At 31.6% G+C, this 13,277-nt stretch overlaps 1 protein-coding gene across 1 annotated transcript; it reads right to left on the bottom strand.

The window, feature by feature from the left end:
- Positions 1–4,832: 4,832 nt before the first annotated feature.
- LOC129243015 (alpha-soluble NSF attachment protein) lies at positions 4,833–12,686 on the bottom strand. The gene is made up of 6 exons (XM_054880034.1): positions 12,391–12,686; positions 11,121–11,304; positions 10,926–11,057; positions 10,665–10,811; positions 10,408–10,581; positions 4,833–8,207 (listed from the first exon to the last, which is right to left on the bottom strand). Exons 1-6 carry the CDS (start codon positions 12,480–12,482, stop codon positions 8,058–8,060), a joined length of 879 nt encoding a protein of 292 aa, XP_054736009.1. The 5' UTR covers positions 12,483–12,686; the 3' UTR covers positions 4,833–8,057.
- Positions 12,687–13,277: the final 591 nt, after the last annotated feature.

Below are 13,277 nucleotides of genomic sequence, written 5' to 3'. Positions count from 1 at the left end.
GATCCATATCTTAGCTCTTCTTAAGACTGACTACCGGAGACTTATCTTCACTTTTTTAGGAGATAATCTAAGCTTTTGACTCTCTATCCATTGCTGCCTCTTCTTTAAGGTAGATAGATTTCAAGGTTTGCCCATCCGAAGCAAAATTGTGAGAGTAACTAAGGATGCCATGCCCATCATAGGTAATTCGACAGCTGAGTTCGCCCGCTCATCTCACACTCATTATTCAGACGGCAACGAAGTAACATGGGGAAATCTGCGTTGATTTGTTTCGTGTATCACCATCACAATCTCAGTTTGAGGGGTTTAAACAAACCCCGGTACGTCAGCAAATCAGCTGATTCCGTGAAAATCGCTGACAGCCTGTTAACGGTCTGACATTGGCCACACCTCTACATTCTGTATATCGTGTAGACTGCAAGGATGACAAATTTCAAAGCATGCTTAATAGCTATGGTGGTGGCGAGCTTTGGCTACTACGTCACTTGGAATATATATTCAAAAAAATATAGCTTCTGTTAGTGTTATATGAAAAATATCAACTCATCCACTGCTCATGCCATGGCATTCGTATATCACTAACACAAGCTAAATGTTGTTAAGCACTTCCCAAGTAATGTCAGCTCATCAGCCGATTCTGTCAAAACACCTCTAAAAATCTTTTCCCCATGTGTACACAGTACTACCCCACACTACCCCACTTTTTGTCTATTCACCACATATTTTTCAATTAAAACAAATTACATTTAGTTTTGTTTGTGTTTTTTGTTTATTAACTTTTCATATTGTGTATACGCAAAGAGTTTGTTGTATTGGGAAATTGAAATTTTGCATAATTCAGGCTACTCACACAGATCTATGCAACATACACCAATAAGCCAGAGCTTCAATACTACTTTTTTCATTTGTCTGTGATTGTTGGCGACGAAGTCTATACATTTTTTCGTTCCCTCTCTCGTTGGTTACTACTTCATTATTTACTTCAATTGTTTTGGCCTTGGATTGATTTCAATTTCTTTTTCAAATGGTCATATCATTTCTGTAAGTCAATTTATGACTTGATTTATCGAATTTTATTTTTCATATTTTTTGATGGCAGCGAATTTCGTATTTGTTTTTCGAGTTAATTTGGTTTTTGTTTTTATTTTTATTTTTTATAAACGGCTTGGGAGTTGGCGCTCTGCTATAGTTTGTGTTATTTGAAGGGCAATTGTTTTTGTGGAACGCATGCATGTAAGTAGTTGTTGTGTGCGTGTATTTAGATGATTTTCAATTCAATTTAAATTTACTTTATGTTTTTTCATAGTTTGTTTGTTTAGTTGATTGTTGTTAGAGAATTAATGTTTGAATTATTTTCATAGTTGGGTGTTTTATTTTGGTTTTATATTTTATATAATTTGTGTTTTTAATTATTTTAAAATTTCTTTCTTTTTAGTTTGCTTAAATCTTTAATAGTTTTAAATTTTATTACATACTTTTATTTCTTTTTGTTTTTCTATATTAATTTAATGTTACTTGTTGTTTTTTTTTTTGTTTCTTTTGTTTTTACTAATCAACAATTAATAGTTGAGATGGAAATTTCGATATTTGTGACCCTCAAAAGCAAAATTTAATATTATCGGGCGGCTAAAATGCGCACCCATTAACGCTTCTTAACGCTGTTTTTTGGTTGTTGTTGTTCTTCTTCTTCTTCTGTTTCATCGACTGCTTAAACTTCAAATTCTTCAACGTTTTTTTTTTGGTTTTTATGGTTGTTTATTTCAACATTACAATTCATACAATTTTCAAAAAAATTACTTTGCCGTGCATTTTTTTCTTAAATTTGACTCGACTTTGGCGCCTTTCATTCAGTTTAACCGCGTCCAATTTGAATGCCATATATTAATCATTAATACATTTTATTATTGTTTTTTTATTCTATTTAATTCGACGGCGGTGACATAAAGACTTTTGTGTGTTTTTCATTCACTAAATTTTGCTTCGCTACAATTTTTTTGTTTTAACCATTTAACATTTCCTGATTTGTTTTTGCTTTTTGTTTTTTTTTTTTGGTAGTATACAGTGTACTGCTTAATGTTTGAACTATTTTTTAACGAATTACACACAAATTGGAAATTTGAAAATTACTGAGACTGCTGAGTTTTTATGATTTCATTTTTTTTTTTTAATTTATGAAGTTGTAATTTAATGCGTCGTTGTGAGTTATGTAATTAGTTTTATGTGATCGCAGCGCTTTGGTGCTAATTTATACTACTTAATTTGACAAACTTCTATGTAAATTTAATTAATTTTTTTTTTTTTGACATTTGTTGATGTTTTTTTAAATACATTTTAAAGTTTTACAGAATTTGAAAACAGTTAAATGTTGTAGTTGGTTAACAATTGCCCTCTGTTGATTTAGGATTTATTTTAAGTATTGAGGATGAGTTAGGAAAATGGCTTTCATGCTATGTTGGAGCAGGTGTGAGATTTTGTGGTATGAAGAATTTTTGATATTTTTAGTATTCAACTTTTTTTCAATGTGTCTTCCAGTTTTGAGGTGTCGTGTCGAATGCGTTTTAAGCATTTTTGTGTGTTTTTGGACTAGTATGTATGTATATTTTCAGCTTCATCCGCTATTTGGATACGTAATTATTTATTTGGTACCTTAAAGTGCATGAAAGCGGAGGCGGTGAAATATTTTATATTGTTAGTTATTTTCAAAAATTGTCAGGTGTTATTTTTTTTAAGCCGTTTATAAAATTTTATGTGTCTTATTGCAAATGTTATTCCTTTTTTAATTTACTCTCAAATGCATAAAAATTAAAATATTTTAGAAATATACTTCATACAATTTTTTTGTAAAATAATTTTCAAACTATTTTAATTTTTAAGAATTCGAGTGCTTGTATGTATTATATTTATTCTGTCCGTTTTGGTGCGCTTTTGACATTTTTTTCATACACTACGCTGTTAGTTTTTTTATTTTTTTAATTATTAATAATGTTTTGTATGTCTTCGTAAGTGAGGTTACGTCTAATTGTTTGCTATGTCTACGCATATTCAAACTGGTTTTGTTGTTAAACTGTTGAAACTAGTGTGAGTTGCGCTTTTTCTCTACGTCTCAAAAACGCTTTCAAGTTGTTGTTAGCTGTCCATAAGTTTTTGAGTGCATTAAAAGCATTTTTGAAATTATCTTCCCACTTTTTGGACTAATTAGCTTGTTTTCTAGGCGTTATTGCTTAGTATTTCACGCTTTTGAACGCTTGAAGGCTGTGTTTTTGTATTAACTTATTAATTTTTGTGTGCTGTTTCGAGTTTTTGAACATAGTCCAATATTTCTTTTTTCATTTTAAGCAGTATGCGCAAGGGCGATTTTTAAGCACGCCACGCGTGTTTTGAATGCCTAAAAGGTGTTTTTTAAAAATTTACTAAAACCCTTTTGGTTTCTTAACTTAATTTTTTGTGAGCTTGAAGTATAACTTTTTGTTTTTGAACAATTAAACCCACTTTTGCTGCATTAAGTGGCTATTTTTTGCGTTCTTTTACTTCTTTTTCACAACAAATTCATTTGAAGCAAAAGTAGCGATTTTTTACGCCGGTTTACAGTTTTCGAAATTCAGCACGTACTCTTTGGCATGAAATGATGAATGCTTACCAATAGTTGTTAGGTTTTCAATATTTTTTAAACCTGCCTTTGAGCTATAGAGCGCATTTTGTTTTTTGCTTTGGTTTGCGATTTATGGTAAATTACCTATTGGCTTGCGTAATTTTTGACTATTCCAATATTTATTTATCAGTTAATTATATGTTTAAAATCGCTTTCACATAATTCTTAAGCATTTTTAACTGTATTTCTGCTGGGTTTGTAGGACACAACTTTTAATCATTTTATTTTTTTCTGAGAATGATTTGAAAAAGCTTCTTGAGCTTGTAAAAGCGTACAAAGCCGTTTCTGAAGTTTGTATTTTTGTTTTGTTTTCCTTGTTCACTCCTCTCGGGAGCATAGGGCATCGATAAGATTTGTCTTGCGTTGGTTTCGCTAATCTATTTGATTTCTGACAGAGTAGGTGATTAGCCTGCCACTTGAAGATATTACGCTGTACTTGAAACAGTTATGACTGCAATTTTATTTTTCACAAACTTGTTGGAAGCCTGAAAACTGCTCAAATAACATTTTTCAATATCGCCTAAAGCATTCAAAAGTGTTAAAAACCAAGTTTTTTAACCTTTCACAACTTTTTATTCTGTTAAATCCATTTGACAGTCAATTTCAGGTTTCTTTTGTCAGTAACTTCGTTATTCGTTAAGTTTTCTGTCGTCTTTGTCGCCGTCAAAATGTTCTTTGTTTTGTGTTTTCTTTTTTTAATTTCATGCATTTTTTTATTGTATTGGCGTGATTTTTGTGCATGCTTTCATGCCGCTTTTTGGGCTAATGCTAGTCACTGCAGACACTTTCTTCGTGCTTTTCATTAATTTATTTTACTATTCATTTTGAACATCCACCGCCTGCGTTTTGTGCCAGGTGGTGCATGCGCGCGCCAACAGTTCTTCCTTCTGCATTTATGTGGCAATGGGCTTTACAATTTTGGTATTTTTTGTTTTTTTTTTTTTATATCAATTTTTTCTTCTGCTTACTCTTTGTTTTTGTTTGTTTGGTAATTACAATAATACACACATATTTATATTTTATTGAATGCATGCTTAAACATCTCTTAAGTGTTATTAAATATAAGAACAATAATCATTTTTTCTCGGCATCAACTCTTAATGTTTTTTTATTTGTTTAATAATAAAGTTTTTTTTTTTCAAATTGCTAACTTTTAATAAAATTGTTTCTATTAATTCACTACAAATGTGTGATAAAGTTATTTTTTGCTAATATTCATTTATTGTAATGGCTTTTTACTTTTTTACTGTATGGACTTTCCCTACTTGCCTCCAGCTCTTTACGTTTACTAGGTTATGCGCGGTTATGATACGTTAGTCAAATGCAGTTTTCTCGCTTTTTTATTTAATTGCTTGCATATTTGTGTAGATATTTTATAGGTTCCAGTGTTTTCTCTAAAGCATAATATTTGCATAAGATACGTGTTATTTGGAATATATGCATGTATATGTAGATAAATAATATTGTTGTTGTATGCGCATGCGCATGGATTGGGGTTAGTAATGTAGTAATATGAGTATGTCGGCATAAATATGTATTGCGCGCACGAAATGTCGCATTTTTGTTTGTTGGTTATTTTTTGTTTTTGGTATTTAATAATGATAATAGTTAATGTTTGCGATATTGAAAAGAAAATACGTAACAATTAATATTCGTTTTAGGTATAAAAAAAATTGGAATTTCGTTTAAAGTTTACTCCCCAAGAAATTTTATATATATATATATGTTTTTATGCGCTTTTTTAATTTAGTATGTGTTTAAATATTTTTGAGTTTAATATTCAATAACATATTTTTTATTATATAATTTAGTAATTGTTTTTATATATGTGTAAGTATGTATAATATTTTGTTTATAGTTAATAAGTTGTTGCGCAACTTTTATTATTTATTTTATTTTTTCTTTTACATAAGTTATGCGAAACAGCACATAGGTCGCTGGTATTGACTTCTGTGCTGCCTCCAACTGCGTTCTAAGCTAAGTTTCGGTGCAGCATATTTTAATAAATCAGTGTAATCAGCTTACATATCTACGTTTATTGGCCCACTTACTCGACTTTGCTTACAAATATAAACTTATTTATATAGAATGCATATATGTAAGCTATAATTATACAAATGTTTTACATGGCTTTTATTTTAATATTTCATGCATTTTTCCCATCACAAACATTTTCTCTTTCCATATTTCTTGCACTTTACTGCTTTGCCATTTTTATATGGCGCTCCTTCATAGATTTTTAATGTTTTCTATATATCATTACATATATATGTATGTATGTGTTTTTCTACCATAGTTATTGTTTTCATTGTTGTTAGTTTTTGCTTTTATAACGTTTTTTGTTGTTGTTGTTCTTTATTTAACTAAATAAACCCTTTACCAAGTATTACAATAACAGTTGCATCTAATTCAAATAAAATCCATTTACCAAGTTAACCTATGCTATATAAATATATGTATATATACATATTTAATAGCATACAATTTGATTTAAAATGTTACAGCTTTACATTTTTCAAATAACGCGTAATAACATTGAATTAATACAATTAACGTTTAACAAACACCTATAATGGGTATACTCGTACGTATATAGAGAACTCTATATGTATATTAAAATTTGGCAACAGACATATTTAGAAAGTTGTAAGCCTTGAGAAAAATATAATAAAATAAACACAAATAAAAAAGAGTTTAAAATAGTATAAATACTTTCAAATTCAAAATAGAAAAAAAAAAAAATTGTTACAAAATTATTATAAAACCACAAACCAGTATTTGGTGCATATAAAATATTTATTATAAAAAGTATTCATTAAATGAATTAAAATTATTACAAAAAAAAATATTGCATTAAAATGCATCAAATCAATTTAATCAAACATAACAAAATGCTTCAAGCATGTTTTTTTTTTGTTTTGTTTTCAATTCTTCCATTTACCGCATTGCAATAGCCAACATCTTTCACTATTTTCATAACATCGTTAGTTTTCCACGCCAATTAGTTTTTGTTTTGTATTTTTACTGTTACTAAGAACATTAATTTCTGTTCTGTAAGATCATTTATTGTATTTCACCGTTATTAAGCACGAAATTTTAAATTTACATTCAACTCATCTCTTTCTGTTTGCGTTGCACTTGTTGTTGCTGTACCAGCTTACTACGTTTGCGTTGCACTCTTTTCGTTCGCTTATTAGTTCAGGTGCAATCCAGTTACGCTGGCACATCTAATAACAACATCTCTCTTCTCCTAAATACCAACTTTCTCTTCAAAATGAAAACGGTAAATTTATTTAGCATCTCAGTTAATAAAAAGATGACTAGCGAATTCCCTGCCGTTTTTAACCAATACACGAATATCCCTCAGACGCATTTGTGGCAAATCCCCAACGCAAATAATTCTACAGCTTCTTATTAGATGTAACAGAAATTTCGTGGTTTGCAGACAGGGACGCTCTCGTCTAGGATTTCGTATGCATTGCACAATCGTCTTGTCTTGAGTGGTAATAAATCGTCTTGTGTGGTATTTAAAGCACAAATAAATCTCTGATTACAATTTTCTCTTCGAGCATTAAGTAATTCGCCATTTGATATTAATTTCACTTTACCTTCATCTCGATATACAGATTGTTCCAGCATTTCTTTCCTATCATTCCCCTATCTCATGATTGTTAAGAGTAGCCTTCCTTGCAAGATGTGGTTCTTCTCAGTGAACTTGGCAAGCGAATTAGATACAGTGTTTAGCATGCCTGAAGAATATGATCGAGTTGAATCATACTTCAGAATTCATTTGAGATCCATTCAAGCAAATATCACCGCGCACCGTGCCGGTAGCATTGGCGATTTTTTTACACGGCTGCCATGATATATCAAAAATTATGCAAAATTTCTATTTCCCATTTTTTTAAGTTCCTCGAACTACATACTTTTTTTTAGGTCATTTAAAGTACTTGTTACATTTTGTATTACACAATATGAAATTTTAAATTAAAATATGTTTATCTTTGTTTGGTTTTAAGAAGCTATTATTGCTTCTATTCTATAATAATAATAATAATAGTAATAATGTTGATTATTTTTCACCTTTTATACGAAATATTAGCAATTGGAATATGTCTGCTGTTTAGTATTAGTATGTTAGTGTGTAGATGTAGTGGTACTGTCTGCAAAAAATATGTTCCTGTGTGTATTTGGTTCTTGATTGGTTTTGTCTAGTGAAAGTATTTATGTGTATATATATATTTCTGTTTGATGTAGGTAATTAACTGGGGTTACTTATTGCTGTCTTCGAAAAAATATTTATTGATCTTATGGTACTGTGTTGTGGAATTTAAAAATTACGTTTTTGTTTATGTTTTGATTCCTTTTATACGTTTACTATCTGGAATAATTATTATTTGTTGTAAATTTATCGTAAATCGGGATCCTCATCGGCTGCCTTCTTAATTCTAAGCAATATTGTGGTATACCACTGGTCCAAACGTGAAATGCTATCGTAATCTTTGACCGCTTCTGTGAAGCCTTCGATGTTTTGCTCCTCCAAGTGCTCACAAAGTACCTGCGAAATAAGTAAAAATAAATTTGTTAATATAAAATATCAACACCAGGCAATTGCTATGTAAACATCGCTCTGTAATTGTGATGCCGAGCACCGGGTGGGTATATCGTGGCAAGCAATTAAAATGCACTCAAACCCACAAAAACCAAAAAATACACAAAAACAAAAAAATAATAATAATAAAAAAAAAAAAATACAAAAAAAAAAAAATAATAAAAAAAAATACAAAAATAAATAAATAAACACAAAAATAAATAAATACATAAAATAAATTAATACATAAAATAAATAAATACAAAAAATAAATAAATACAAAATAAACACAAATTAAATTAATTAATAAATACAAAAATAAATAAATAAACACAAAAATTAGTAAATAAATATAAAAAATAAAAAAAAAATAATCGAATACAAAACCAAATAAACAAATGCAAAAAAAAATTAAATAAAAAAAAGTAAATACAAAAAATAAATTAATTAATAAATACAAGAAATAAAAAAAATATCGAATACAAAAATATATAAACAAATGCAAAAACAAAAATAAATAAAAAAAAACAATCGAATCTAAAAATTAATAAGAAATACAAAAAATACATTAAAAAATACAAAAATAAGTAAATAAATACAAAAAAAAAAAAATAAATAAAAAAATAATCGAATACAAAAATAAACATACAAATACAAAAAATAAGTATATTAATAGAAACAATAACAAATAAATAAAAACAAAACATAAATAAATACAAAATAATACTAAATACATATAAAATAAAAAAAATACAAGGAAAAAAAAAACCAAAACAAAAGCCATCGAATAAGTTTCAAGGACCTATACCCGGACTAATACTTAAGTGCACCAACCAACAATAAATACACGTCCAAGAGTGATTGCGGGTGCAGAGCTTTACAGAAGAGACAATGAAGTTTCAACCCCCGAACGTCGTTATCGGAGACCAACCAGAACCCATTGTAGACGAAGAGCTGCATCTACCTCGTGAGACCCGTGTAACTTTAGCTCAATTAAAAAAAAAATAAATAAATAATTGGGCCTACACTTCTGTTAGGTGTTTGGCCGAGCTCCTATTCCTCTTCCTATTTGTGGTGTGTGTGTAATGAGGGACCTACAGTCTTAAGCCGACTCCGAAGCACATATGAGGAGCTTTTTCAATGCAGAAATACACTCGGACGTTTGTCATTGCCTGCCGAGGGGCGACCGCTTTCGAAAAAACTTTTTCTTCATTTCGGTACTTCATGCCCTACGCATGACGATGACAATCAGCAACAACACCGCACTGGCAGGGCCTAGTGCATTGCTTCAACAATAACACGTCCAAGCGCGGAAGAATTCCCCCCTGCTACCAGAAATACGCCAAATGATGATCACATTCGACCGTAGTAGTAAATGATTACGCGGTAAATTTGAACGAATGCATCCTATTAAGTTTTGTGAATAAAGAAAAGGAAAATCCACCAATAATAAGTATTCTATCAAGTTTTCCAAATAAAAAAAAGTTATTAATGCTAAATTTCGCACTACAAAGATATCATCCCACCAAAATCCGGTGATCTCCTACTAAAAACATCGAACAGGCTTCATTCAAGGAAGATTCGACACTTGAGCAGAAGAACTAACATAAAAGAAACTGGTATCACAGATGGTGATTCAGTTAAACAAAATCATGAACAAAGTCGGCAATAATTTGATACCAGACGCTCTAAAATACCTCATCTTGGCTGGTCCAAAAATGGTTCAAAATTTAAGAGCACATTTTTAATTCTAAAAAATGTAGAGTTGTGTAGAACGTGCACACTGATTCACCCGCACGAGACTTGCGAAGAAAGCTATAGTGTTATATACACACACATCATTTGATTCCCAGTGCCCTACATTTCTCGATGCATAAAGCAATCAATAAGGTACGAGTAAAAAACGATCGATGATGTACCGTTCACCAACCGTGGACTATTTAGAAAACCATACTCCAGCAACAGCGATGCCTTTTGCGCAGTAATTATATTTTATCATGGCTAGATTGCCGGAACGAACTGAATTTTTATTAAGTCAAGGTCTGTCAATTCAGCAGCATTACCAAAAATGTATGCAATTATTAAAAAATTAGCTGTATGCTGTTTTTTCGCTGTAATTCCCTTGCCTTGTCAATGAAAACGTAATATATTATTCACTCTTCCATACCTTAATGAGCTTGAATTCACGCGAATCTTGGAATGCTGGGTATTGCTGTGCATATTTTTCAATAGCATGTTGAGCATTCAATAGATCCACACTCAAATGACATAACGCGGCCCGGAAGAAATACTCTTTGGCGCTGTACTTGAGCAGTGAACTTTCCAGTGATGAAGCAGCAACCTAAATGGGGCATATAAAAAAAAAAAGATTTACCATGAATATACAACTATAATAAAGTACACAACTTCTGACAACATTCTTACCTGCTCGTAAATATTAATGGCCTTTTCGTAATCTTCCAGCTGTGCGGCATATTGAGCGACCTTCAGCATACATTTATTGGCTGAGCTCACCGATTCTTCGCCCTTAAAATAATCAGCAGCTTGTTCATAATGCTGCACAGCTTTGGCCTAGAAGATAAAAAAGTGGCTGTTTTAATGAAATTCAGCAACGTAGTTTCAAATCTAAAGTAATTAAGCCATTTCTCTTTATTCAGTCAACTATGGAGTTCCGTTTCAACTCACCAGCGTTCCTGGGTCGCTTTCATACATTTCAGCAATGCTCTGATGATGCTTTGCTGCCATGGTAAAGCGTCCCATATCGGTGTAGATGTCAATTGCCTTTAACAGGCATGAGACAGCGCTTTCAACATCGATCTAAAAAAAGTGATGGTTATTAGCATTAAATGAAATTATACAATTTTTTAGCGGTTTCCATACTTTTTTGTAGCAATTGGATGCATCCACATATGCAACCCCGGCATCGTGGCGACTACCTGCACGTGAATGCAAATTGGCTGCCTCACAGAAGCATTCACCGGCTTTCGACCAATTTTTGGACATCTTGAACATATTGCCGGCGCGTTGATAACATTCGATGGCATCTTCTACCTTATTCGAACCACTGTGTATTAAAAATGATTTTATTAAAACAGGTTTATTCAAAATTAGTTGCGTGTGGCGGACAGTATAAATTTTATAAAAATAAATAAATTTTATAAAAATTTATACAATGCCGTTTGGAATAAATTGACTGAACTATGCTGTTGACAGTGGAGTCATTAGTGCTCGTGTTCAGTTGTCCACAAATCCACAAAAAAAAATTACGATATACACAGGAAAAATCGTCGGACGATTATTAAATTTTGGAATATTTGGGAAATTCTTTTGGTTTGCAATTCTGTATTTAGATGGAATACATGTTAATTAACAATAATATACATATGTATACAGGTACATATATAAACAACAAAAGTTAAGTAGTTCCGACAAAGAGGATGTCTCTACTTACAAAGATTTCTCATTTTTTTTTGTTTTTTATTTGTGAAAGGAGCCTCACTACACCATACGCATGTGTATGTAATATATCTGCAAAATAGGCTAAGCCCAGACTTCCGGGTGAGACGTACAGCGACGCAAAGGCAGTGCTTCTGCGCCCCGATTTTCAGTATACACAGGACAAACAAGGATTTGACATGAAGTATGAGCAAAGTGTAGTGTAAACACCAACAAAGAATCTAGGTGATGCGGGGCGTTGTGAGCAGCGGAATTTTGTGAAAAATCGAAATCGTTGTTGATGACGATTACGACAGCGACACGATATTGCGGCACTGTGCAGATTAGACTCAGCAAAATTGACCTGCCCCAGCAGCGTAGTGCAGACTGGTGTACTACTAAATATTATTATTTTAAACTTGGATACTTTATAGTAAATTATCCATACTTAAGATGATGGTATACCCATTTAATGCTGCACTTATTAGTCATCACATCCTCAGCTTTCAGATATTAATAAAATCGATAATCTTGTTATTGCATCAAGCTACGCCACATTTTTCACTATATACATAATTATTATACGGTAGTAATGCTTTAACAAAGGAGATTCACACTTTTGCAAATTGATTTTCAAATATATGTATACTTAATAATGCCACAATTTAGTGCTAGAGCTTCAATTACAATCTGAAGTCTGGAAACACCCACTCACCCAAATAGCGAGCCGAGAAATCCTTTCTGTTGTGTCAATTTCTTCTCGGCCTCGGCCATCAATTGCAGCGCTTTCTGCTCATTGTCGCCCATAATTGCAAATTTTCCACAAATTTGCAATTAATTGCAACAATTTATAACGCTAGGGAATTTTATTTGACTGGCACAAAATTTTTTCACTGCCGTTTGTGGAAATGCGTTGGAAAAAATAAAAAATCAATGACGAAGAACGGACGAAGCTTCAGTAGCTGCAACGACGACGGCGACGACAGCGAAAACACGATTACTGCAGCATTGGCAATATGTCAAATCATACAAAAACAAAAGCGACGACGGCGGCAGCAGCGACAGCACAATGACATCAAGAAATAAGCAAAAAGCAGGGAATTATTGAGGTTGAGAGATTTCGGAGGTGTAATGCGGAAACAATAAAAAAACGTGCCGTTTTTTTTTTAATTTTATTAACACCAATTATTATTTTCAGAAAGCCACGTTTCTTCAGAAAATATTAAAGAAAATTATATTTCACAAATATTTATAATAAAAATCAAGCAATTACTTGGACATTTCATTATATTCGTAATTCTTATTAACATTTTGATAATTCCCTATAAAACATTAAAAACTTTCCAAACTATTCCTTTTAACCTATAGTGGAACTGATTGGCGCGTGACAACTATTCGGAGGTCTACAGGTGCGAAACCACGGGCACGAAACATGAATTTATACTAATAGCGGTCGCTGCTTGCCAGGCAATGACAAACCTCTGAGTATAATTCTGCTATGAAAAAGTTTTTTATAAAAACCTCATATGTCGTTTGGAGTCGGCGTAAAATTGTCGGATTCTCTATTTGTGTATATAATTTAATGACACTTAAAAAAAATAG

The sequence above is a fragment of the Anastrepha obliqua genome, chromosome 3 (genome assembly GCF_027943255.1).
Source record: "Anastrepha obliqua isolate idAnaObli1 chromosome 3, idAnaObli1_1.0, whole genome shotgun sequence".
Classification (NCBI taxonomy): Eukaryota; Metazoa; Arthropoda; class Insecta; order Diptera; family Tephritidae; genus Anastrepha; species Anastrepha obliqua.
The sequence above is the reverse complement of the archived record's forward strand: the minus strand, read 5'-3'. Positions and strand labels throughout refer to the sequence as shown.